This window comes from Echeneis naucrates, chromosome 24 (genome assembly GCF_900963305.1).
Source record: "Echeneis naucrates chromosome 24, fEcheNa1.1, whole genome shotgun sequence".
Lineage (NCBI taxonomy): Eukaryota > Metazoa > Chordata > Actinopteri > Carangiformes > Echeneidae > Echeneis > Echeneis naucrates.
In genome coordinates, this window is record NC_042534.1 from 15,656,372 (window position 1) to 15,684,363 (window position 27,992).

Here is a 27,992-nt window from a genome sequence, read left to right on the forward strand (position 1 = left end):
GTACTGCTGTAGACACTGGGATTGCAACTTTTACACCTGTCCTTTACAACACTTTTTCTACACCAAATATTTTCACACTAGTTTATCTATTATGTGTCAGTGAAATGCCTGTATTCTGTAGGTAATAATATCTTTCAAATGTTGATCCTATGTAGTATCAAACATTAAAGTGCTGAAGATTAATACTCAGCTGCGGTTGTTGTTTTGTTAAGCATAAACTTGAAAGGAGGTATGTCGTTGATAACATAAGAATTACTAAAAATGTCTTTAAGACTCATTAGATAATGAGGTTATTTAGAGGTTATTAGAATCAGTATTTAAGACAGACCCCAGCATGTTAGTTTTATTGTCACTATTAACACTAGTCTGGTCATGATCTGTCAGTAATATCTATAGTTAAGGCATCAAAATTATTTTAGGAGAAAAAAAAAAACAAATGTATAAATTAAATTTCATTGGAGACACTCGGATCACCTGCACGTGTCAACGAAGTGTGAATTTAATAATCTGTCTACGTTGAGTATCATATGCATTTGTACACTTACTATCTGTTTTTCCCCCCTGTGTAGACAAGGTGTGTCGTGGACTTTGTGCTGTTCTCAGGGAGTTTCCTGTTTCAAAGAGTGTGGCAGCAGTTTTACAGCCCTCACTGTTTGATTTAATTGCTGCATTAAGAGCTGATGCTTGATGCTATGATTCTGGTTTATAATGTGTCTCTGCAGCTGATAATACCACGCTCTTCCTCCCTATTAGTGCCGCATGAAAATTATGCACCTTGTTTGGCATTTCCCCTTTTCATTGGAATCTTGGTGATCCCTGTCAGTTAACATTGTTAACTGGCTCAGGTGCCTGCCTCCTGATGTCTGTCCCCTGGCCCCTGCCTAGTGGTGTTTGCCTCCTGTCTGATTTGCATCTTAGTGATGCAAATCAGCTGTTGTATGAGGACGATGAGGAAATTAGTGATGTTAATTGTCATTGTGACAAGTTATTTCACTGACTACATCCAGCAGTGGTTTGGATGAGCAGAACATAATTGGCGACAGATTAAAGGGGTTTTTGACGTTTTGTTTAGCTGGTTTAATGCAACAGTGTACAAATCCTCACCTACTTATATCAGGATTACAGACTGAGGTTTGAAAATAATAGTTATGGTTAGTGGTCAGGACATGAGTCAAACTTCCAAACAAACCATTAAGACACCATTTAAACCTTTTTCTACCAAAACCACAAAAAGTTATGATTCAGCAGCTAAAGAATAATATAACATGTATTTTCTAATTTAAAATATTTCTATAAGAACATTTCTACAAGACTACAATATCATGAAGGTCACACAGCTCAATGAGAAGAAGCAAGAATAAAAATGCAAAATGGCATAATTTCTCTGCAAGGAAGAAGTCAAAAATAAAAGACTATCTGCAAAATAAAATATAAAAAAGAGATTCCCAATTTCACTTTTAAATTGAATTAAAGTTGATGTTATCTCAATAAATAAAGTTTTGTATAGATATCAAAAGTTATTGTCAAACATATGTTTGACATGTTTTTTGACATGTAATTCAGATACTGTGACACAAATGTATCTCACAAATGCAGTGAATATGTGAAATACTTGTAATGTGTTGTGTGTCTGTATTCTTTAGGAATTGAAGAAGGAACCCAAAGAGGTCAAGGAATCAAAGAATGAGCCAAAAGAAGACTCTCAGCCTGTGAGGAGAGAGAAGAGTGCAGGGAATGTGGCCAACCTGGTTCAGAGGATGAGCACCATCGGTTTCCCAACTGGCGGTTTCCAGCCTCAGCCGCCTGCAGCTGCAAAAAGTAAGATTCTGCAGTTTAGTCTGTTTGACATTAGAGTGAGAGCTGCAGTTTAAGTTGACTAACATGGTAACAGACCAATACTGTGAAAATATACACTACACCTTGAAAATGCCATGTGTTGGGATTTGCTGCAGCAGATGTGTCAGTTAAATAGTTAAACATAACATTTTAGGCGATAAACATGTTAAAGTGTTGACTGACTCAGCGTCTGGGCAGGTTAAACCCACTGTACTGATCCTGAAGGAATCACAAGATCTAAAATGCCATTACATATATGCAAATCCCCAAATGCCAATCACGTGCTTTTTTAATACTTTTGCAAATATTGCATTTACCGTACAGGTAATTGTTTTTTTTACCATAGATTGTAAATAAAGATTTGCATAGCATCAGTGATGTCACTTGAGTTTTTGAAGAGCAGTTTTGCATCTCAGAGTAAGCTGCTCTGTTGTTGCCATCTTGGCAGAGCCCGACTCTGGGGAGCTGAGCTGAGTCATCGTTACATTTTGAAGCAAGCGTACCCTCACTCCTTCATCTTAAAGTGGCCAAATGGACAATTGTCTAGAACTTTAATCTTAATGCAAACAGGTGAATTTCATAAAAACTGGACTTGTCAAGATGAATATTATTAGGGAATTTTGCTGTACAGACCAAAACCATTTTACGGAGAATCTCCTCCAGTAGTCATAAAAAGCAGTATGGCTTTTAGCTCTTCAATGTTAGCTTTATTCAGCTGTCTATCTGTCTATTTGTTGGTGTTTCTTTTTTTAATCAGTAGGATTAAGGAAAAACTAAGGAAAAATTCATTTGTGCATAACTTGATGGTGGCACCAGAGAAATTTTTGGGCAAATTAAGGAACATTTCTGGGATTTTTTTCTTATCATGTTCCTTAATATTGCAAAACCTAGTTTCTCTTGATGAATGAATGAATATTTGGATTTTGACAGCTGACATATTTTTGGTGTTGAGATCAATGAGTTTGTCTAAATCCACACAATAATCTGGATTATACTGTGTACTGCTTTCGGCCTTGGTGGGGGTTGACAGAGGTTTGCACTTTACCGAGTGCCCTTTTAGCTCATGTATGCATACATATTAGTTTCTGTTGCATACCTCCACCGAGTCCAGTCTTGTTAAGAGATCTTATCATGAATGTGACTTTGTGTTTGTCTTCCCTTTCTCAGTTGCATTTATGCTGAAGAAGAAAAATTCAACCCTGAACACCCTTTAGCATATACTGCTGGTCTCATTCAGACCTGTGCGATCTGTGTAATCCACTGCTGAATGAAATCAAAAATATATATTCTAAATTTAGAGTTAGAATGAAATACAATACAACCTGAGATCTCTGTCCGCCGTGTGATTACTATAGGTTGGGACCTTTGAGGAACATGTTAATCTGTACTGTCTTTTCCTCTCTGCAACATAATTTTAATTAATGTGAATGCAGTGCGTTCTTATGATTTATATATGTATCTATATCTATATCTACCTATTTTGATTCCTGGCTGTTGGAACTCTTTCCTGCATTTTTGTCATTGTGTTCCTGTACACTGTCTCATTAAATAATAAAAACATAGAAATTCTAGGAAATGAGTACAACTTCAATTATCGACTAAGTGACCATGTCTAAGTTTGAATATAGGGTCAGAAGCTTTTCAAGGCAGCTCATTAGGAACTCTAACAGAACAGATCAATGCAAGTATTTAAGCCGTAAGTGCTCTTGTCAATGTAATATTTCTGTTATTGGTATAGAACTACGGGTCATAAGGGCAGCATGAGCAGTAAACATAACAGTCTTCCTTAAAACTTAACTTAGTCAATCTAGTCAATGCCATTTCTTCTCTGGTTTTGAAGCTTCTGTCAGTAGTGGTTCTCATTCAGCAGGGTGTGTCTGGTGCCTGTCGTGGGATCACTTTGCAGAACAGTCCTCGCTATTCTATGAGGGGTGTGGCTTTCAATGGCCCTCCCACTTCCTGGTTTTTAACCTTTGCTTGCCTGTCACCTGTCCCAGTTTTCAGACCGCCCCCTTTGACTTTAAAGAAGAGGCCAGACACACATTCTCCATGATATGCAAACAGAAACACTGGGGCACCAATCAGAGGGGTGGTTAACTGAGTGTAAGGTGTTTTTTTTGTTTTCACAGAGCCGAAGAAGAAGCAGTGCAGGGTACTGTTTGAGTATCAGCCACAGAATGAAGATGAACTGGAGCTGAAAGTTGGAGACATCATCGACATCACTGAGGAGGTATGTTCAACATCAGCGCTGACTGAGAAATTTCCCCTTCTGATTGTTTTCTACTTGAAAAAAAAATTTCCTGCAACATCTACCATTATTGACTGCTGTCATAATATATGTGACACCACTGATGTTTCAACCACTGACATTTAACTGGTTATTTGCGGTGGCGACAAGTTGGAACAAGTGAGATCTGAGCAGCAAAGTGCAAAAAGTGACAATATGTGGTGAGCTTAACCTGAGGCGTAAAAGAGGTCATTTGATTCTGTAGCAGTTGGTTTTAAACATTGTAAATATTAACTATTGTTGAAGATGCCTTAATTTAAATTTTTTTTAAACACTTTAGTTTTTAACCCATTTTGGATCAACATTCATAGAGGCCTGATGCATTATCCATTGCAACTTCCTGATGAGTCTTGAGGGAAATTGATTAATCAATTTTCTCCATGTGCAGATTGAAGAGGGCTGGTGGAGTGGCAGTTTGAATGGTAAATCAGGACTGTTTCCCTCTAACTTCGTCAAAGAGCTGGATGCCACTGGAGAAGACGGCGAGTCCAATGACGCTGCTGCCACTGCTGTAGCAGATGAGACCGGTAAGATAAGGCAGAGACAGAAAAACAAATAGAACTTCATTTATAAATGTTTCCTTAGATGTGACGCCCATACAAAGCTCCAGGCAGATGCATTAGCTGCAGTTCAGTAAACTCTAATGGCAGGAACAATGGCTGTGAATTCAGGTTTTATTAATCCAGCTATGTTCAGTTCATCATAACAGCTGCTGGCATCAACAGTTCCAACATTTTTCTGACATTTATTCTCTGACTGAAACTATTTAGGCAGAGCATGTCTAACCTCTCTTTCTTTTCGTTGTTCTGCTTTAAGATATTCATTCTGTGATGGTATATTTAATTTTAGTAATGGAGCTGCTCAGGTGCAAACAGGCTTGGTCGAAACAAGTTTCAACAAGAATGGCTGAGGTTTTAATCTGCTAAATCAACTATCTGTAGTTGCATGACTGGGAGGTACAACAGCCACTTTAACAGCTGTGTGTGTGCATGCATGCTTAATTAATGAATTCAGTATGATAAAACTTCTATCTTGCATTAGTTTGTATTAAAAAATATCAATCTGCAGATATGAGTGACTTCTTCTGCTGAGTTTTCATTAATTGAAGCATGAGCAGCACGGGACACTGCTGCTGAACGCTAAAATGTGATACTTGTGGATTTATTAACTCAGAATGTTGTATCCCTCTTCTCCCCTCCAGATGGGAGTGCACTAGAAAGTGCCACCCCCACATCGCCTCAGCCTGCCTCAGGGAATGGGGTTATTGCTCAGCCCAAGAAGATCCGAGGTGTTGGCTTTGGTGATATTTTCAGGGAAGGCTCTGTCAAGCTAAAGGTCCGCCTGCCCAGCCCTGACATGGATGACAAGAAGGATAAAGTAAGTGGGAAGTGAACTCAAAATATACAGCCTAAAATTATGCAACCTGAACATGGTGAAGCTAATCAATAATAAAACACAGCCTTGCAGTCTTTGCCTTAATTTTCCATTCATTCATACATTTATTGTTGGATCAATTTTGTTGTCGTGAGATCACAAGATGATATTTATTTGTAGTCTTTATCTGGCACTTAAAAATTGAAAAGCAAATATTTGCTGAAGGATTACCCCAAGGACACCCCTTTATAAAACTGAAGAAAATGCACAAAGGATGTATGTTTTCAAGCAGAAATGAAAACTTCTAATAATAACTTCAGTATCTGGCTGCAGAATCACCACAGTGTTAGGGCTCATGTCTGAAAACAGGTGTGAAATCTGCAGCATAGATGAAGTGATTGACGCTGAGGCATCTGTGGTTCTGACAATGAAATGCACTTATATCATACCACTAATACCAACTAACTAATAAATCTCCATCCAAACGGTTGTTTTAGATCCCTGCCCATAATAAGACATCTAAAAACATGTCATATGGCATGTCACTGTGTGTTTGAGCCGATGTAAATAAGAAGCTATTAACTCTTAGAAACTACTGCTAACACTGGTTAACTGTCAAACAAAACTACCACCACTCCCCTGATCAGCTGTTCCAGTTTCCAGGTTTCAGACTGGAAACTGGACAATGTCAGGTTTCCAGACATTTAAAATAAATGTTTTAATGACATCACCTTGGAGAAAAAAAAATGTTCATGGTGCCTTGCCATCCTGTCATGAACCAGTAAACACGGTGTCTTCAAACATTGTCTTAAAGCAGGGGCTCCAAATGCGGAAATAAATGTAAATATCACCACACATTTAATGATTTTCAATAGGCACATAAGTTTATGACTGTGCTACATTGACACCAATACTAAAGGCTCCCTATCTAGATGACTGTTTAGGATCTGTATCAAAAAAGATTTCTGCCCATGGTAACACCTTTGAAAACACGTTACACAATGTGTCACATAAATGTACAGTGTAAATATATGAGATGCAAACAGGACGCAAGATCTCCACTTGCACATTGACCAAAAGAAAGAACTGAAAAGATAGCAGTAGATTAGTAATGCAGAATTAAAACTGCACAACAGTTGTTGAGCAAAGACAACCAGTAATCTCTTAGTCATGCTGCATTCACTATTGATAGTCGTGGCTGATAAGGGCCAATCAGGAAGAAACTGTTTTAGGTGTTAGGAGTCATTGACGGCAGAATAGACACAATTTTAAAATGAAAATGAGGTAGTATGTACACAGGGTCATCTTCATGTTATGCATTGTTAATGTTGTTTAATTGTTTTGAAGGAAGTCTCTTGAGTCAGCCTGCCAAAGACTGAATCTCGAGTTTGTTATTATAGTCCACACTGAATAAATGCGTCCAGCCTCATTTGAAATTTCTGTTTGTTGTGAATACACGTTTTTCCTGCCATCAGCAAATTTGGGCAGGAAATACAGCCGTAATGTCTCACAGTGGTTTAGATGGATGCTGTTTCTATTATCCAGGGATGCTGAAATAAAAATCACCTGCTCATTCCTTTTCTTTAATATACAAGAAACATGGGAGGATGAACCAATGATGTAATATATTGACATGGAGCACATGATAACACAGGCTGGTTTAGCTCTCTGATATAGTCCCTCCTCCCGCCAACCTTCACACCTTGGTCTCAGCACTTGCACAGCTTCCTTCACTCTCCTCCTCTGCTCACAGCCCACCACATCACATCCTCTCACACTCGCCTTTCCACAGCCTCTGAAGTTTTCATTTTGCAGTACTAATACCAATGCAAAAGCTCCTTTTTTTCTTGTCTGGTACTTTAAAGAAGTAAAAACCTACTCTAACACACTGCTTTTCATTTTCCTTTTTCATATACACATTCTTTTTTTGACTCACTTATTATTACTTCTAAGTTAAAACATCAAACAATTGTTTGAGAAAAGGCCTGAGACCTCAATGTTCCATGCTTTTTACTTTCTACTTCTTACTACTTCTGAAGCAAGCGTCCTCATAGACAGGACTCCTTTACATGAAGTCACATATCCACTCATGTCCAGTGAATCATTTCCATGTGTATGATTTGCTTCATTTTAGCCAGTTCCATCATTACCATCAGCTGCAAAGCCCGCCCATCCCAACACAACAGACTTGCAGAGAGCAGACGCAGACAGCAAATCCAAAGGTAAAAGACTGTGCTAAGTGCTGGAAAGGACCGTTTGATATGTGGAAAGTGTATTTGATAATCACCAGATCGTCACTGTGAGACGCAAGGTTTTTCTGTTTGTCCTGTCAACTTGGTTGAAGGTGGTGTGAGCTTTTGCAGAATTGTTTACGGCTGTCATTAGTTACAAGTCCACAGAAAACTGCAAACTTAATGTTGAAGCTGTTCCAGAGTTGTTTTAACAAACAGGATGAACCAGCTTTCAGATATAGCACCTTTAGTGTTTGTGTGTGTTTGTGTGTGTGCTGTTGTATGCAGATGTTTCTCTGGTGTGTGTGTGCATGGAAACCACTGCTATGTGTGTATTCACTGTGATAGATGCCTTTTTTTTTTTTTTTTAATTTCTACAGCTAAAGAGTACTGCAAGGTCCTGTTTACATTTGAGGCCACGAACGAGGATGAGCTGAGCCTAAAAGAAGGAGATATCATCCATGTCCTGAGCAAGGTGAGCTCCCAGATGGTGAGACCTGAGGAAGTTTACAGGTTGAACTAACCTGCAGAATCTTTATCCACAACTGTGCTTTTAACCCATAGTGACGTATGTTTCAAGAAGAACACACTGAGCTTTCACTCACCAATCACATCACACATTTTAATTTCCTCCTGTCATACTTGATTAAGCATTTCCAAACAGTGGGGTGAAGTAAAAGGTGGGGGACTTTGTTTCTTGTCATATTTTTGCCATTATATATTTTTTTTCTTATATGACATGAGTGTACATAATCAGGAGTTACTGTTTTTATGTTACACCTCCCACGTATTTGAGGGCCCCTCCAGACATTTCAGTTGATATGTTTAATGCTCAGAACTGATGGCATTGTAGAATCTCATACTGTCACACCAGGGTAAACCTTTACTATCCTGTAGTACCTGTTTGTACCCTGTATTTCCATCCCAACATTTCTCACTGCCTCTCAATTTAAACTCGATGCTAACACAAAAACCATATCTAGCATTTTTAAACAGCCTCAGTTGCTGTGGTGTGACTTATTACTACTTTTTTTGGGGGGGAGGGGGGGTCTAGCTCCATCTAGTGGCAACTGTATAGAAATCCTTGTAAAGAGACCCACAATGCTACAGTTTCTGTTTTTATTGTGGCCCTCTGTTTTCTATTCAACAGGACACGGGAGAACCCGGTTGGTGGCGAGGGGAGATTGGTGGTGCAGAAGGTGTCTTCCCTGACAACTTTGTGGTCATGATTTCTGAGGCAGAGAAAGAGGTGAGGTCAGGAAGAAATAAAAAATAGAGCTCTGAAAAGTTTCCTCTGCTTTAGCTCCAGTTCTCTAGCTTTAGTTCTGCAGGATTTTAATCCATGATGGCATTGTGTGTTAGTTCTGGTTTTCTTTGAGACTGTGGTCCCAGCTCTCTTCAGGTCATTGACCAGGTCCCACCATGTAGTTTGGGGCTGATCCCTCACCTTTCTCATGATTATTGATGCCCCATTAGGTGAGATCTTGCATGGAGCCCCAGACCAAAGGAGATTGACCGTAATCTTGGACTTCTATTCTATTCTTCTATTTTCTAATACTTTCTCCAACAGTTGTTGCCTTCTCACCAAGCTGCTTGACTATTGTCCTGTAGCCCATCCCAGCTTTATGCAGGTCTACAATTTTATCCCTGATGTCCTTAGACAGCTGTCTGGTCTTGGTCATTGTGGAGAAGTTACTCTGATTGAGTGTGTGGAACTAACAGGTCTGTGAGAGCCTGAATTCTTACTGGGAAACCCGCAAAATCAGCAGAGTATCAAATACTTCTCCCCACTGTATGCAAATGTAAAAAAATGAACTGCAAGATGTGGTAAAATATTTTAAAAAAGTGTAAGACTTCTGAAAAAGGTGAAGGAAAAAAAAAAGTACTGTGGGAGGTGAGGGATTAATCAAAACAATCTCAGCTCTGACAGATACAGTACAGGCCAAAATTTTGGACGCACTTTTCCATTCATTTGAATGAGAAGGTGTGTCCAAACGTTTGGCCTGTACTGTACATGACATTGTTTAATTAATATCATGTTGCTCTGAGCACAGCATTTTTTTTCCACATAACAAATGCACCAATCCTGTTTGATTTCTCATAAAGGCTTTTCCACATGGTGAATAAGATCTCCACATAATCTGCCAGAGATCTGCTGAGTCATTATATATGGTCAGGGTTTGAGCTAACTGTGGGACCGTAATCCTTCTGTTTGAGGGGTAATGTGAAGCCCCAGTCTTCTTTGCTCATGTAAGAATAGTTGTTACACAAGGTAATCTGAGGTACCTTAAAGATCTGTTTGTTCTCTGTTCCAATTTCAGACTCCCACATCGAAAGGGTCAGTTAAATCATCACCTAAGCAGGATACAGAAGAGGTAAGATGAAAGAAATGCAGCAGGATGTTGGTTCTCCTGCTACTGTTAAGCATGTTTTTCCAAAACACTTTGACTGACATGGGGAGATGGACTTATGTCCTCTTCTAGAGAAACAGATAAGATTCCCTGCTATAGTTTGAGTCTTTCAATTTTTGTTAGTTTAAGTGTAGAAATCCTACACGAAGGTCACAGCTATGATGGCTGCAGGTGTTGTTCTTGTCACAGCATCGGCCCTGTAATACCACAAATGCCTGATGGTTTTTAGGGAATCCAGGGATTTATATAACTGTATTCAGAACAACAAGCTCTGATTTTGTTGTTTTAGGAAAAAAAAAAGAAAAATAATTGTTGGCATATAGACTGTTTACTTCAAATTGCTTCTGTGTGACCACCTGACTGGTTGACCTGAAAGGTTCCCCATCTCTGCAAGGCCTCTGATTGTTAGGTTCTTGGTCATATCCCTCTCATCAAGGTTCATCTTATCGAGTGAAAGTGGCCAAGTACTGAGGCCACTTCAGCAGGTCACTGTGCAGTACAGCCTCTCAACGGAACTATTACTTTAAAAAAGATGCATGCTGTATCGTAGAAGACTTGAAACTGTAAAATGTTTACTGTGCTAAAAAATCAAGTAAGTGGAAACATTTTCACATAGACCTCAATACATTCCAGCTTCTTTTTACAAGCAATGGAGTTGCCCCCTGATGGTCTGCAAATACAATGTGGGCATTTCAGCATTAGCTCCGCCTGGAGTGTATAACCATTTGCATATACAGCTTATGATAGTGATAGTGATCTATTATGGCATGCCATTTAGGAAATAATTTATATACGCTGTAAAGTTTATGGAATATATTGAATCAAAGGTTGAATGTATTGAATAAAAGTAAGAATGCATGGAATAAAACTCAGAGTATGCAATATATAAATACATATAGAATTACTATCTTTGTTTTCCTTTGACAGAACAGGTTTATGTTCTCAGCTTTACTTTTGGACATTTATCATTTTCTTTTTTCAGACTAAACCCAAATTCCAGTGTATATTAATGAGTCATTGTCCACTATATATACTTCTGACCTATTTTTCCATCTCTTTCTCTCTCCCTCCCACAGAAACCAAAGAAGCCTCCTCCACCTTCAAAAAGCATAGGTAAGGAACCCCTCCAGCCTCACCTCATGAAATGGTGACAGCTCAGTATTAGGGAAGGGGAATGTTGAATACTTGCACCTAATTTCAGTGTCATACCCAGTAATTACAGCTCAAATGTAGATATTTTGTCTCTTTTATCTTTGTCAAGGATTTATAGGTGATCTACAGACAGAATTTTTCAAATGTCACCATCATGATACGTGATTAGTGATCCATTATGGGTGCAGAAGTTAGACTACTGCATATACTGCATATAATTAACAAAACACAGAGCTTGACAGTAGCACATAAAAACCATAAATACCATCTTATCAGCATGCTGGATACTAAGTAAAGCTTCAGCTAAAGGCTCAGTGAAGTAAGCCCTTCAACAATACAAAATTTTGAAGTTTTTGATTAGAATTTATTTATTTTTTTTTTTTTATGATTATTGTTTTGGGGGGTTTATGCCTTTTTATTTCAAAAGACAAGACCATGGCAGAGAGATCCAGGGATGCTGTGATAACATGTCATGGCATGTGAATTAACTATTCGGCCACTCGCACTGCCATTTAAAATATCTGGTCTGGTAGAATTTAAATCAGCAATGGTGTCGTGTCTTCAGCAGAAATCTAAATGAGGGAACCAGGTTTCTGTTCCTCTAATGTAGACCTGTAGACTACAGGCCACAGACCAGGGCCTCGCCATTAAAGCACATGAAAACAAGGAAAGGAAATAGAAGTTCTGGAAGGCGTGCAATAATAACCTAATATCCTGACTGATCAGGAAGAGTGATGTCATTATAGAAATAGTTCAAAGAGCTATAGAGTTTGGGGTCCTCTGCTCTAACTGCTCTAAAGGAAACTGTTTCGTGTGTGCAACATTTTGGAAATCAGATTGCTGCTTGACAAAGTCGGAAATCAAGTGTACAGCCGTTAATAGTTTGTTACTGTGATTTTTGGACAGAACTCATGCAAGGACTCAAGATGGTACTTAATAGAAACCTAAATGAAAAATTGTGGTTTCCCACTCAAGCTGGTACTTGTGAGAAAACAACTTACAGCTTACTTGATTTGCATTTCTTGGAAGCTGCATGCTACTGTAAAAGTTTCAGAACTTGAGAACAGTTTCAAGATCTTGCAGATTGCATCTGTGCATCATTTCAATCCAGTCTGCACAGGAAGTAATGTAGGATATGCAGTGGTACCCTTTTGACACCGCAACATTCTGCACTGTATGTTTGCTTGACACATCAGTCATTTTGACTGTGCACGACTTCCTGTGTGATATGTTAAGATTCTTTATCATACGTATCTGTCTCAAACACAAATGAAAAACCATACAGACAAATATACACAAATTTTCATGTTTTTGTATCACACACAGTTTATCTACATTTATGAACTGTGTGTCTCTCAATGTCTCGTAGAGTACAAGTTATGTATGTGTGTGTGTCAGTGTTACAAGTGACTTTTTTATGTCATTGTTATTGTGAAAGTGTGTGCTCCCTCTTGTTGTCTTTAGTCTTGAGTCAATCATGCTCAGACAGAGGAAGTGACTTTTCTCTGGACCATATTTTGTGTCTCAGGTCCTAAACCAGAGGTTCCCAGTGCTGACAAGAAACCACAACCCATTAGGACAGAGGACAGAGGTACAGTAGGACTCTTTTATTCCAACACTTGGGCTTCACCTTCCCAGTGTCCTCTCATCCTCTCGTGCCCCTACCTTTACCTGCAGGTTTGATATAGCTCTGTCAATAAGTCAATTTTTATCTCACTGTGGATTATTTCATTCACTTTGATCAGGGCAGGGGGCTGGCAAATTCAGGCCTCGCATTAACTGTAAAGTGAGACTATGGTTAAAAGCATAGAATAAGCTTGAGGTTATTCAGTAACACTTTGGAGATTATAGTCATTTTACCATTTTTTATATTGATTATTAGTGGGGTTGCTAATGTTTTTATTTATTTTCTACATTTCATATTTTAGTATTTTATTACTAAATTTACAGTTTTTTACCCGTATAGCAAGCAACCTTTTAAAATCTGAGGTTTCATTAAACCAGCATCTTTAAAACCAATGTAAGAAATCATGTAATATCACCCATTTTAACGCATGATAGAATTTTAATCTAAAGCTATGTGAAAATTGCAACTATTAAGAGTTAAAAATTAAATATATACATATATGATTTTCTTTTGTCTTTATGCCTATATTTATTGCATTTATTCCTTTTATTTTCTTCATCACGTGTACTGGAGCAAGCAGTCAGCTGCCAACCTGTGGGTGTTGCGCATAGGCAGTTGTGATGCAAATCTTGGGTGACAAAATAAATAAATAAAAATAAACATGTTTTATTTAAATAATACAAGATCACCATCATCTTTAAATTTAGAATTCCATAACAAATAACATACTAAAATATAATAAATAAAAATAAAAATATGTGAATTATTTATTTTCCAAAGCTACTGGGAGCCACAGCAGAGGGATGGAAGAACATCATTCTTGGTTTCATTCCATGGTTCTGACATGCATTCAAACAGAGACTCAGTAAGGCTGAGTCAAGACATCCAAGGAAATTTAACAAAGTGTTTAAAATACTCAAACATGAACAAAAGCAAAACAATTAATTAATTAAAAGAATTAGATACATATAGACATGTATAAATGCACTTATTTATATACAGACAGTCAGTCAGTTCATTATTTAGTGACGTTAAATTCGGAGGTCCTTTTAATAATTGAATGCATATGTCTAGACATAATAACAAACAATAATAATAATTTGTCCAGACAGAACAGCAAACAATAACAATGCATGTCGTACAGTCCATGGTCAGAAAGATTACCAACACTTATGCATACACTTTTAGACATAGTAAACGATTACATACATCGTGTACAATGTTGATGGAGAAAAATTCAATGACATGCTGAATGGTGAAAACAATAAATGAAGATTCTACAAAGATATGTTAACTGTCAAAACAAAGAAAGTACAGTGAGGATACTTTCCCTGATCATATTCTGTCATGGCTCCTAACAGTTCAGTGATTATTATTATTATTGTTATTTTTCATATCACAGAGTAATTGTGTATAGATGACTTGGTCTCAGACCATTGGACTACATTGGCTGTATATCACAGTCTCATATAATGGCATATAATGGTATGTTGGTTTAGTCCAGCAGCTTCCAAAGCTCAGTGCAAGTGAAAACCGGAAATCTTGATTTATTTATATTTTAAATGCAATGTTATTTTCAACTTGCAGCGCAGGCCAATGTCCATGTGTCATTACAGAAGAGCTTCTCTCTCCATGTTAAATGAGTCCACACGAAGACTCAACATAAAAAACATGCAGCATTTAGAGCAAGAGCATCATACAAATATCTAATTTGATACACTTCCAAGTGAGCAAGATCAACATTCATTTAGATAATTTCCTCAGATTAGATTTGTTTATATACTGGGTGATGTCATGAAAAAGAATCAGTATTTCAAGGCAATCTCGAGCCACAGTGGCAAATAATTTCAATCAAACTGAAAGAAAATGGCACCTTTTAGTGAAATATAATGACTTCTAAAATAAGGTGAAGAAACCAAGGAGAATGCACAATCAGCATTCTCCTTGGTTTTGTAGCTCTGTCACTTTACAAAATTGCGTAGCTGTTTTCCTGGCATACAGTAAATAAAGCAGAAATTCTCCTCTCCACCGCAGCGCCTGCAGAGTTTAATGTTGTGGCATTTAGATTTGTTTTTCACATGACTGCTTTAATCTTTTCTGACACACTCAAGTGTTAGACATAAATCGCAAATGCATATGCTCACTCGCTCTCTACTGCTTCCCTCCTTTTTTTATTTGTCATTGTTATCATCACATCGGTGCTTTCTCTCTTTATATTAACTTTTGATTGTTCATCCCTCTGGTGGTGATTTCTAATTTGTTACATCAGCCTTCATTTTCTCTTTTCTGTCATCCACTCGTTTCCCACCAGGTTTTCAGGGATGTGAGGTCTGAGAGTCCCATGAGGCTCACTTAAGTTCAGTGTAAAGGGACAAGCAGATAAACAAAGGAGAACATGCCTCACACTACAGCTGTGATATGGGAAAAACAGCTAAATACTGCACTTCTTGAAAATTACATTATGAAACTATTATAACACTTTTATAATACACTTTAACACGTTTTTTTTCAAGCACAGGCTTTTTCACAGATGCAGGCGGATAAACTATGTTTTACACCTTTTAGTTATGTTGTTGTAATTATAGAAGTATCTCATTAAGTTAAATATCCTTTAATCCATAAAAAGAAAGTAACCATGTAGAAAATTCATTTTAAAATTAGCTTTTTTAAATTTAAATAGATTGCTGACTTTCCAGACTTCTAACCTCAAAGAGAATCAGTACTTAACAAATGAAGTTTTTTTTTCTCCTTCCCTTTTCTTTTGGCTTCTTCTCTATTTGGGGTCATCTTTATGTAACTTGGATGATTCGTTTGGCTAAAGTTTTACATTGGATGCCCTTCCTGCCACAAGCCTCCCATTTACTCCGGGTTTGGGACTGGCACAAGCGTACCACTAGTGGGCGTCTTTTGGCCAGGTACCGAGTCTGGGAATCGAATCCCACCCTTCAGCATGATAGGCATATGTACTGTCCACAATACTAGTCATCTTCATTAAAAACTGTCTCAAGGTAGACGTCCAGTTGTACCTTGATTATAAATCGGGTTTTGGTTTCATGCTAATAGTGTAAAAGTATCAAAGGTCTCAGTCAACAGAGATGACTGTCAGCCTGTATTCAGATACTTAGCATTGTAACTGGCTGTCAGGATTCTGTAACTTTATGATGTCACAGCAAAGCAATCACTGTCCTTGGCCATGCCTCAAATCCCTGCTAACCTAATGTTTATCTGAAATCTGCTATATTTTTGTCTGTTCACTCAGCCAATGGGTGGAGAGACTTACATCCTCTCCTCTAATTAGCTGACTGACCTGTTGTTAGTGCTCTGGAGAAAGGTTTGAGCTATCTGAAGGTTTTTACAGCTCATCTCCTCCATCTGTAACAAAATGCCATCATGAAGTGAACAAGGTAATGGGGCTATTGACTAAAAATTAACATCATCTTACCTCAGCACAACAGAGCACAAATGAACTCTTTGTGACTTCTTTATATTATAGTGAAGTTGATTGCAGGAAATTAAAGTTCAGTTTGTAAGAGACACGGTCCTAGTGCACTGCCGAGAATAAAAAGATTCCCTTTTAATTTCTTCCTCTTCTGTCTGCCATTTTGTCTTTTTCACATTCTCTCAACTTAACTTTCTCTGTTTTAGTTGACAAGCCAATGCCAGATCACAAACCATCCAAACCTGCGGCGCCAGTGGTCCCACCCAAGAAGCCGATTCCCCCTCCAGGGAAGGGCAGACAGGGAAGCATTCCACCAAAGAGGCCTGAAAAGCCTCTCGCGCCCTCGCCAAACTTCAAGTAAGTCTGTTATAGTCCCCTTTAACCATCTCAGCACTATTGACGTTTTAAACTACAAATATCCAGTACTTTCTGTCCTTGAAGAAATAAGTGTTTTTTAGAAAGGGCAGTGACATTGGCACTGCACAGATCAGAGGAGTTCAGTCATGTCCTGTTTTTTTTTTTTTTTTTTTTTTTGTGGATAAAGTAAATATTAGTTTTTTCTTATTTCTTCTCAATTTTCCTTCTCATCTTCAGGCACAATGGAGAGTTGCCTTCCACACGACCAAAGTCTGACTTTGAGCCATTATTGCCCACCAAACCCAAAACACTGTCTGGAGACTGGGGGGAGAAGTCATCTGAGACAGGTTAGTACAGTACAGACTGTTACAAACTGTAATCCTGCACTTCTCAGCTGCAGTTGACAAATGTCAGTAAACAGTTAGCGGGAATCAGGTAGGTATATTAATTGATTTTTAATTGAGTTTTCTTCTCAGCTTGACCTCTGGAGCAGTTTGCAGTTTGTGTCTTTTGGCCACAAGCTGTCAATTAATTGCTTCCCTTAATGATGCTGATAACAAGCATCCCTGAGTAACAGCTGACATACAAGCGAAGTCTGATCAGCGTCAGAAAGGAGACCACAGTTTGATTCTAAAGGCTGTCGGCACATTAGTGTTAAAGTCTGGCTTTTTCTGGTACTAGCATCAAAAGCTGTGACTAAATGTTTTCAGCTTGTTTTCTGTTCGATGCAGTTAATGACACTTTGAACTTTATTATTCTGATACAAGTGGAGGGTTTTTTTTTGTTTGTTTTTTTGTTTTTTTACTTAGTTGATTCTGCATTTTTCAACTTATTTCATATTAATAAAGATTTGCTCTTATTTTCGTGAATGTATTGATTAAAAAACATTCACTTATGTAGAATAAGTGTAAGAATAATATTAACCAGTATTTTTCAGAATCTCTCATAAGACCATAAGAATAAACCTCAAGACAAGGTTTATTGCCATAAAAGAATCAGGGGGAAAACATTTCCTGTTCTCTGTTTAATTTTCAGACAGACTTAAAAAAAAGTCCATCAAAACGGCAAACCTTCATTACAGCTAAAACTGAGTTAGATACAGACATCAGTCACAGGATGTATAACTAGATGGTAACAGAGGGACATTACTCTGACATTACTTACCTCTTCACATGAACCTGGCTGTAGTTGACTTTTAATCTGACTTTGGACAAAGTTGATTTGTGGTTTAATTTCTTTAATAAAACTCACTGGAGGACGCGGAGTTTTGATTGACATCACCTCGTCTAATAACAGACAGTTTAGGTCAATCAAACCAAAGCAGATAGAAAGTGTGAAGGAAACTTTAGAAAGGAACATGAACTGACATCATTAAAGAGTACAGAGAGTAGAAAGGTTTAATCATAAACGGGCACATGGTAACAGACGGGGAGGCAAAAAGGTCCCAGAGAAAGATACCTGATATGGATTTAATAGAGCCAACAGGAGGTTGTTTCACTGGAGAGCTCCATGTTCATGACAAATGCCTTGTTGAGATGGTGAAGAGCTCTTCAAGCTCACCACAAGCCTGTCTGTCACACACTTTACTGGAAAACATGAAAAATCTTTCCTGGGTGCCCCCTTGGAGCTGTGGTGGGTTACCAGTGTGTAGGTGCAAAGTGCTGTCACACAGAGCTGACAGGTTTTTCCTGTGTGCATTATAAATATGAGAATGGCTCGGGGGTCCGAGCAGGATATATGGCCAGGTTACCATACATAATCCTTTTCAAACAATAGCATTTCAACAGAAATGTTTTCATTCAGCAATGAATGGGAGTTTTTCAAATGTTGTTAAAACTCCTCTGGTGCTGCAGCAAGTGAATAAGGTTTCCTTTTTTCAGAGGTCTGCTGCAGCATAAGTCCAACTAAAGTCACATGCACTACTGACAATGCATGATACTTTATTACTTTATAGGAATATTGGTACGCAGATTCATTGTTATTGAAGCAGACCTCTAGAGTTGAAGCCTTATGATTATTTCCAATGAGCATGAACAACATCACATGATGAGATCAGAATGTGCTCATTCAGTGTAAACAAAAAAAATAAAAAATAAATAAAAATAGGGGCAAAGAGGAAGCTCGTGTCAAGCTCACATAAACATAAGGCCAAAGATTATTTCCTTCATTGGCTAATGCATCAGAGGAGGAATACTGTCTAAGGAAGTTTACATTATTTCAGAACACATCATTAGCAGAGCATTAAGACACAGACAGAAATATGTGTCTGTGCTCACCTTTAAATCCATTAAGGCTGAAACACAGTTTGTGGTTACACTGAAGTGTGAAATCTAACTTATTATTTATTTCTTGGTGTGCCTGATTTTGATGAAATGTAGAAATAAGTTTCCTATTACTTTTTTTAAATTATGTCTTGATCGCAATATGTTAAGTACAGCCTTGTTCTGCCTGATGGACCATTTCACATGAGAGCACATGAGCATATTAAATGTGTAATTTTGTTCTTGTTATCATCAACTAGGAGCAACTACACCTAAGCCCAAACTGTTTGCCAGCACTTCATTCAATCAGATTAAAATGCAATTAAACGGGTTAGTTCAGCCATGGATTGGTCCCTTAGTTATGGCTGAAATGTGCCGCAAAGGAAGCGCATCTTGTTTTTGTTTTTTTTTTTCATTCTCATGTCTTTCTCTGTTATCACCTTTTGTCTTCTGTCCTCAGCAGATCTGATGAGTTTTGATGATTTGTCATCTACCATGGAGAAGCTCTCTCACCCTACTGCAAACAGACCAAAGATGCCTGGCAGGAGGCTGCCTGCCCAGTTTGGTGGAGGACATTCGGTGAGCTTTCAATTTGAAGTTGCACACAGATTAAAAGCCACATTCAACACAGGGCCCCTGTTCAGGGGAGTCAAGTATCTTAGTCGCATGCACTGCGCAAAATATGGCGTTTTTTTGTTTTTTATTTTATTTTTTTTATTTTTATTGCTTTATTTATTTATTTTTTTATTTATTTTTTTTTTCTCTAAAGTTTAGACAGTGAATAAGTTGTTAACTGAAAATCAAACTAAACAAACAGTAAACATAAGTCTTCATTTGCAGCCCAACAAGGAAGTGAGTGTGGAAAAATCCTTCAAGGTCATTGAAGAAGATGCAGCCAAACCAAAGCTAACAGACACCAAAAAGGTAGGTTAAAGCACATGAGCGAGCAGTGAAGAGTTGACGTGAAGCCTTACACAATAAGTTTGTCCTTTGACTCATTGAATACTAAACTACAGTTTTCATGGTGCTCTGGTTAAGGGGAGTTTGGAGCCTTTGGACCTGAATAAATGAAATTGTTAGAGTAGAATTTGAAAGACTTGCTAACACATGTGGACAAAACCAACACCAACAAAAATGGTGCCACAGGATGTACATTATACTTGACCACAAAAATGACAGCAAAAAATCTATAGAGACTATATAGTGAATCTATATTCACTTCCTGTGCTCTGAAATGCTTTATATAATACAGATTTTTGGATTATTATTAGGTTTCAATGTAAATGTTTCAATAATTATTGGATTTGATTTTATACATGATGTCACAGTTTTGGACCTGGCTGAGAAGCAAAGACAAAAAACTGTATTTAAAAAAATTTATGAAATAAAGCTGTAAAGATAAATAATAGATTAGAATGGGAAGGAGAAGGACAAAAAATTATTACAAGAACAAAAAATACATTTACATACACATACATCAGCTTATTTATTTCACAAAAATCAATATTATCACTTGTACTGTGATATTTAACACAGCTCTTTAAACCTATGGGGTGATCCCAGCTATAGGACAGGCACATGTTCACCACTTAGATGTGTGACATTATTTTCACATCCAAGAAACACTTCCTTCCTTTTTTATTACACCATTCATCTTCTAAAGCATGAAGTGATGCAGAGTTAATACGGCCCTCCTCCCACTCTGTGATTCTGCTGTTTAATTGAAAAGAGTAAGAAAACGCAGCACTATAAGAGCGATGAAAATAACATAAAAAAAAAGCAGGGAGGTTTTTATTTTTTCCCCAGCTTCAAACACAAATGCACAAGTGAGTTAATTGGCTGTGGTGGGGAAAATGGACTGAATGGCAGGTGGTGGTCCCCTGTCCGTGTCAGTCCTCCAGAATTTCATTAATTGCCTTAGATGTTATCTAGAGTGCATTGGTCATGGTTTACTAAGATTAATTCACCCTGGCTGTTCAGCTAAGGAGACAGAAAGCATAAGGTTACCCTGTTGTGAAAAGGAAACCCATATACACAGGGGCACAGGGACAGAGAAATCAGACTAAAGCCAGGCTTGGAGATCCCATAACACAACAACTCAGTCCCGCAAAAGTGAAATTTCAGGATATGAACTATGTATCTCCATGTCCTTGCCCTCTTATTGTTTCAAAATGAAATCATGACACCTGAGACATTTGCTTCTCCAACAATCACCAGTGAAAGAGAGACACTGCAGCTGCTGAACACTGAACTATAAGAATGGAAACAGCTCCTTCCATGTGGCCCTTTGTCACAACCAAATCAAAGAACATGAAAAACAGGACAAACATGCCATCTAAATAAAAAGAACTGTGTTTCAACAAAAGAACATGAGAGAGAGCTCAGATTCTCTGAGCTAAAACATCCTAACATAATGGAGAGTATCATCATTAAATCAGCTGTCTTCATTATCTACAAAGAGAAGGATGAAGTAGAGATATGTGCAAAAACACTTCCATTACGAAGACAATAGCATACTTGAGAGGTCACACACTTGATATACTTGAGAGAATGCCAGGAGCATGGATACTGGTCTGTTGTGACATTGTCCGATGAGTCATCCTTCTCTTGTCTTTTGATAAATTGGCAAGTTGATGTGTGTCACAAATACAATAATGGACCTGAATGTTGAACACTCCTACTGGGAAACAATAGTGAAATTGTAATAGTTATTGCACCTATAGTAGAAGAGCAAGATGAAGGGTTTGTCTCTCAAAATGTTACAAGTATTTAAGTATGAACGATTTGCATCTATTGTCAGATCTGTGAATCAAATAAGTGATTATGTTTTGAAAGAATGTTGTTGATCCATCTAAATCTCTGTTTACCTCCATCTTACTCTCGTTTTCTTCTTCTTCTTTTTTTTTTATTATTATTATTATTTTTTTTTATATTTATATATATATATATCCACAGCCTTCCACAAACACCTCATCGCCATCTCTCCAAAGGCCCTGCCCGACTAGCACCGATTCCAAGCCGATCCCTGTGGTGGCGCCAAGCTCCAACAGCCTATCTCACAACAGCAAAGTCCGGCTCGAACCCGAGGAACAGGGTTCCCAGCTAGAAGAGCTGAGGGGCCAGATGAAAGAGCTGCTTATGTCTGTGGAGCTGCTCAAGGCCCAGCAAATGTAATGAAGTCCAATGTGCATGGCAACAGGGTTTGAAGTTGAAATCAAAGCATATCACGCAAACGTTTCTACTGCTTGGGGAAATGTTCTTTTTTTAGTTGCCGCATGAAGTAAATACTTGACATTTAGTTTGACATGTTTGGCACTAATATGCCACAGTATGAGGTGTGACATGAATCATGAGCTTGTTTTGAGATTATCTCCTATGCATCGAAATACATCCAGTCACTCTAAACTCTGTCAACCATTCATATCGCCTAAAGCTTTTTTTTCCCCCATAACCAGTATTTCTCCATTTTCCATGGCAAAGTGAAATTTATTTACATTATACCTTAATGTACTATATATAAGCTTCTATCTTTATTATCGGCCAGCATTAAGCGAGCATTAAGTAAAGTGATTCTGTCACTTCAGCCTGCACCGACATATCTTTTGTTGAGCTTTATCACAGCATGATGGATTGTTTGTTTAAATGTTTCAGTGGTGCTGCAAGAGTGTACATTTGCCAATGAGTATGTGTGTGTGTTCATCTTTTTTTAAAGGAAAGAGATAACAGAGCTGCGGCGAGAACTGGATGATGAGAGGCTAAAGCGCGTGGCCCTGCAGGTAACATTGATCCACACTCCCAACACACACTGGACTTTCAATAAGCTTTACTCTCATTGGTTAAGCTAAATAATGAGCAATTTTTCACACACACAAGACCTAAACAAGCACATTAATTTGCATGTGCGGGATTGATTCAGTGCATGACATTACATTAAGTAGTAACTTGTAACAGGAGTAAAAGGCTAAAGAGAGTTTGATGAAAGTCATTTTATGGTTTCTCAGATTTAAATTGTAAGGCATGCTGCCCAGCCATGTTTGAAGTCAGGCATGTTTTCACTTGTTTCAAACAGGCAGAGTGAGAAGAGAGATACACCACCCTCTAAATATTTAACTGTCCATGTCTCTCGGTCTTTATTCTGTTACTGCTATAAACTCAGACCAACTTCTAAGAAGTGATGAGACACTGATTGGCTGTGACATAATTCTCTGGAGCCAAATGGATTGTCCAATGTAGAGACATGACTCTAAACTCCTACTAGCAAAGATGGTGGATGAGAATCAATGCATAAACACGTAGAAGTAAAGCAGCAATGCTGCAGTCAAAAGGTCAGCCTGATCCAAATCTTAACTAACTTTGTTCATGAGTTTACAGACAGTAATAAGTGTCACACGAAAAATAAGGGCTTGTTAAAAAGACCTGAAGAAAAGAACATATTGAAACATTTTTATTCGTTAACATATGTCTCTAACAAGTATTGTTTTTTTTAACAACTATTAAAAAATAATGTTACTGTAGTAAAATAAATTTTTAATCAACAATCGTATTTCCATTGAGAGAAGACCACAGCCAGTATTCGGAAGCAGTTTAACTTGGCAGCACTTTACTAGTCCGGTGTGGGCTGCTTGACTCAGCAGTCTCTGGAGACTACCTCGTCACAGTGAGCTGCCTCCTCATACTCTGACGTGACCTGGAGTGTGATCATTAGATTTTTCCTGTGGATCAGCCAAGCCTTGCTCAGCATGGCCCCTCAATACAAATCATATCACAGGAAGAGAGGAACCTCCTGCAGAGAGCCCCAGTCTTTTCCTCGTTTTTTGGTTGCTGGGTGAAGTTGCATTAATATCTGAGAATGTGCAAGGAATCACTCAGCCTCAGTGTGTCATTAGGGACAGATGGAGGGGGAGGAAGTGGTTGGACCACTGTACAGGGCTTATACGTGTTGCATAAAGACGCCGTAATCAAAGTAATGGTTACACATAGGGTCTTAACAGTACCTGGGGCCTTATTCACAGTTAGTGTTTACGATTGAAAACTTAATTCTGTTACAGAACAAGATGTCGATAGAATGGATGATGTTCAGAAAATGTGCTGTATAGCTTCTCACTGCTGCATTTTAGTAGCCTACAATTATTTACTGCTTTGTTCCATCAAATGGAGCTACAGTTTATACAGTAAATCAAAATGTGGACAATATCCAAAGCCGCAACTTTTTGCTGAATGAATTGATTACAAAGCTTGTGGCTCTACAGAGATGCCCCAGCTGGTAGAGCATATTCATATTAGTTGAAGTGAAATGCAAAAATAGCTTTTCCTATTATAATCGTGACTCGTACAAGAAATACTATGATTGTCCAATACGTAGACATATAATGAAGGAAAAGGAAAGTTAGTACCTTATCCTGAATAAGACTTTTGGGCCTAGTTTTATACTTGATTGATCAAGATAATAAATGCTGATTGAATGTATGACACAAAGATTCTCTTTTCTTTGTCTTCAAGTTTAACTACTTGGAGAGGATGCGTTCAAGCTGTTGTGTGTTTGAACTGTCTGGTTTGTTGAGTTCCTGCAGATGCTTCAGCTTCTCTTTGTCAATTTGACATTCTGAATTCAGTGACTTTGTGCGTTGTACTCCAGTTACAGAGACCATTCTTGATCAAAGTCAGAGAAAAAAGACCAAAGATGTATTAATACCCAGCAGGATTAACTTAAAGCAGTCCATTAGAGTCTTTCAAGGTTGTGTACATAACTTGTTGAATACGGAGAATAATTATGAACACACTTTGTCAAACATTTGCTGTTCAGCTCACGTTTACCAGCATGGGTCTTCATTGTCATTCCAGTTCTCTTAATCCGTACCACAAAAAAAAATCCCTTCCACAGCAGGGTCCTTCTACCGCTGTTCTTCTCCTGCAGGGATGATGTTTCTGGAGTCATGAGCTCAGCTCCCTATGACAGTGCCAGCACTTCGAACTACTACGTGTGTGTTTGTCTAGTTTCCCAGTTTGAGCTTTTGTTTCTGTGTTTGTGCGTCTTAACAGATGGAAATCGAAAAGCTAAAGAGGACCATCCAGTCTACGTGAAGCTGGAGCCTCAGTCACTGCAAGCCTCAATGTCAGCTGCTGGCCTGTTGACCAAACAGAGAGCAGGAGAGCAGAAGAATGGCTGGAGAGAGGGTGGGAATCAGAAGAACCACCTCGATCACAATCCTCTTTCAGTGATCTATTTAAAAAAAACAAAACAAAACAAAACAAAAAAAAAACCTCGCCACATTTGTAAGATTTACACTTTGCACATATAATTTTTTTTTCAAGCTAGATGTAATTAAGTTACAGATGTATATGTTTCTCTTTTTTTATTTTGCCAACACAAGAAAACTGAGGCCTTACTTCAGACTACTGTGCTGAACTCGCATCTCTGCCACTATACTCTCCCTTCACTCTGGTGTTCCTTTAGTTCCTTAGGGAGGAGGTTCACTCTCAGTACTACTGACTTTGTATAAAGCAGGGGGTGCCCATTTTCCTCGCCAAATTTTCTTTCTCAATTATTTTTTTAATAATGCACAAATAGTCAATTTTAAAGAAAATATTGGATTTCTGTTGATGATATTGGATCCTCACAATGATTTAGTCTTATGTGGCGCCTCTCAGCAGAGCTCCACTCCATGGCTGGAGAGAGAGCGCTGTTTTCTGTTTTCTTTTCTTTTATATGTTTTCTAGCATTCCTATCCAGGGTAACACTACTGTGCCTGATTTAAAAAAAAAAAAAATAAATAAAAAAACTCTATCCAGTGTTTGCAAAGGGGAAAATCTGCAGCATGATATTGCATAGCTATATTTTTTAAGTCTACTGACACAATCTAGTCAAATGCTATATAGATGGCCTCATCTATGCTGGTCTCTTCTATTTTTGTCAAACTGTTGTCAGATCCTTAGCCAGAATCTCTGCAGCTGATGCAGACAGCCTCCATGTGCAAATAAATAAATAAACTGAAGAGAAAGGAAGCAGTAGTTGCAGCAAAGTTGGCCGCCTCATTAAAATCATTTCTTTTTTTAGTCTCCATCATTCCTCTAATTTCTGTCATGGTCCACTCTACCTCTTCCCTCATCGCTCATCTCTTCCTACCTTGAATTCAGCATTAAATCATATTATCAGAGAGCAGCCTCTCTGATCTGTTAAGTACTCTGCATGAGCCTGAACACCACTCATCTACATCTTTCTCCTTATGTCCATATGTCTGTTCCCACATTCCAAGTACACAAGTTGAGATAACTGGAAGCACAAAGTAGATCGTGAAATATGCTTAGTCTATCTGGAGGAGTGACTGGTGAAAGACCTTTTGTGTAAAATTTTTTTGTGATTAAATATATCGTCAAATGACTCTTAAAAGTACTCAGTTGCATATTGGTCCAAGGAATGTGCCTGCCAAGATGTATATTTTAGCTATGCTGTCATCAAAGTGTTAGACACCAGTCACTATCATTTGATTGGTCAGTTCACTCCTGCGTTCCACATTGAAATGTGTTGATAGTTATGGGACGACTTGCCACAAATTTTGGCACTGATATCATTCTCCCCAAAGGACCAGTTTGAATCATCAGGTCAAATATCTTCAAATTTGCTACAAATGATAAACATCATCAGTTCATGTGTCCTAATTTGACGTCTTCTTGGTGTTTGACTGACCACAGGCCGGTGGGTAACAGCGCCCACCGTTGATGATGTCACACACCCTGAAGTTTAGCAGCAGCAGCTATGTTATTTCTTTTAATTTTGATCAAAATGAGAGGAATAATTTTCCTCTCTTGAAGCAATTCTGACAAAAATTTATTCAGACATTGGAGATTATAGCTAAAAAAAAACCAGTCATTCCTTTGGTCACTCTGTTACAAAATATGTTTTTGGAGAATGTTAGCATTTTATCAGCAGAGGCTTTAAAGATAAAAGTCATCAACGGACAATAAACACTGCACATTGCTGCTCTCTCAGCACATATCTACATTTTTACCTTTGTTGCCAAAGTTCAAGGCTGCAGCACCGTCAGGTATGGTTCAAGACAAAGTAATGCAGTGTGAGGATGTGAGTTACTCTCAGTGAGGTCTGCGGGACCTGCAGCCCTGAGCTCAAAGTGTACAGTGTGTAGTTCTGTGCTGATCTCCAGTGTTAGTCCCTCAAGCATCTGTATGGGTTAGGGGGATATTTTAGTATTGGTCATATTAGCAGATTTCATTCCCAAGTCAATATCTACTACTGGGTTCTTGAGTTTTCTTGTTTGTGTTTTTTTTTTTTTTTTTAAACTTTAAAGAAATCTCACAAAATGTCTTAAATAAGTGTTTTAAACATCCTCAGGCTTGATTCCATGTGTCTGATGTACGTGTATGTATGCTTCTGCTGGTGTATGTTTGGAAATATTCGAGTGCATCCATGATTCTCCATTCGGGACTTCCAAGTGCTTTGACCAACTTGGTACTGTATATCTGACCTAAGTGAGCAGGGCAATCAATATGCAATTTGATTTATGCCTGATGTAGGGGGGGAAAAAAGGACTCTTTCACAATATGGCTAGGCAATGAAATAATTCCAGAGTGGGAAGTAGGCACCATGGGGTTTGGGTGACAGCTCTTCATGTAATATCTGTACTGCAGCTTCTTCCATGTATTGTACATTCCAGAGCTTGACACCAAGAGAACTAAAATCTGTGCACATCTATAACATATTTTCAAGTGATTTTGTTTACAAGAGTGGTATCCTTGCATGAGCTGAGATTCTTTCCAAAAATTAATAAATATCATCTCTATTTACTGTCACATACTATATTCTTTTTTTCTTTTAAACACAAGGGCCATCATGCCTCCCAACTGCATCTTGCTACACTAATTTGACATCTTCACATTGCTATATTCCCCCCTGGCTGAACAAAATATTCCTTTATTTATTTGACCAGAATAAACAAAGCAAATATGCAGGGAAAGTATCTCAAATCTTTAAAAATATTAACCTCAGTTATGCTTTTGCTACA

The 27,992-nt window shown here is 38.1% G+C and overlaps 1 protein-coding gene across 2 annotated transcripts in view; it reads left to right on the forward strand.

Annotated features, from left to right (window-relative positions):
* The window catches only part of cd2ap (CD2-associated protein), a 43,695-nt gene extending 15,915 nt beyond the window's left edge, over positions 1–27,780 (forward strand). Inside the window, exons 3-19 of one of the 2 annotated variants that reach the window (XM_029496458.1) lie at positions 1,644–1,818; positions 3,966–4,066; positions 4,512–4,650; positions 5,325–5,500; positions 7,632–7,719; positions 8,109–8,203; positions 8,879–8,977; positions 10,050–10,103; positions 11,216–11,252; positions 12,820–12,882; positions 16,564–16,714; positions 16,952–17,061; positions 19,436–19,554; positions 19,816–19,899; positions 21,931–22,145; positions 22,688–22,751; positions 25,015–27,780. In XM_029496458.1, coding sequence (XP_029352318.1) covers positions 1,644–1,818; positions 3,966–4,066; positions 4,512–4,650; positions 5,325–5,500; positions 7,632–7,719; positions 8,109–8,203; positions 8,879–8,977; positions 10,050–10,103; positions 11,216–11,252; positions 12,820–12,882; positions 16,564–16,714; positions 16,952–17,061; positions 19,436–19,554; positions 19,816–19,899; positions 21,931–22,145; positions 22,688–22,751; positions 25,015–25,056 — 1,812 coding nt within the window. In that variant the 3' untranslated portion in view covers positions 25,057–27,780. The remainder of the gene's footprint in view (positions 1–1,643; positions 1,819–3,965; positions 4,067–4,511; positions 4,651–5,324; positions 5,501–7,631; positions 7,720–8,108; positions 8,204–8,878; positions 8,978–10,049; positions 10,104–11,215; positions 11,253–12,819; positions 12,883–16,563; positions 16,715–16,951; positions 17,062–19,435; positions 19,555–19,815; positions 19,900–21,930; positions 22,146–22,687; positions 22,752–25,014) is intronic. The other variant, XM_029496459.1, reaches the window with a different exon arrangement.
* Positions 27,781–27,992: the final 212 nt, after the last annotated feature.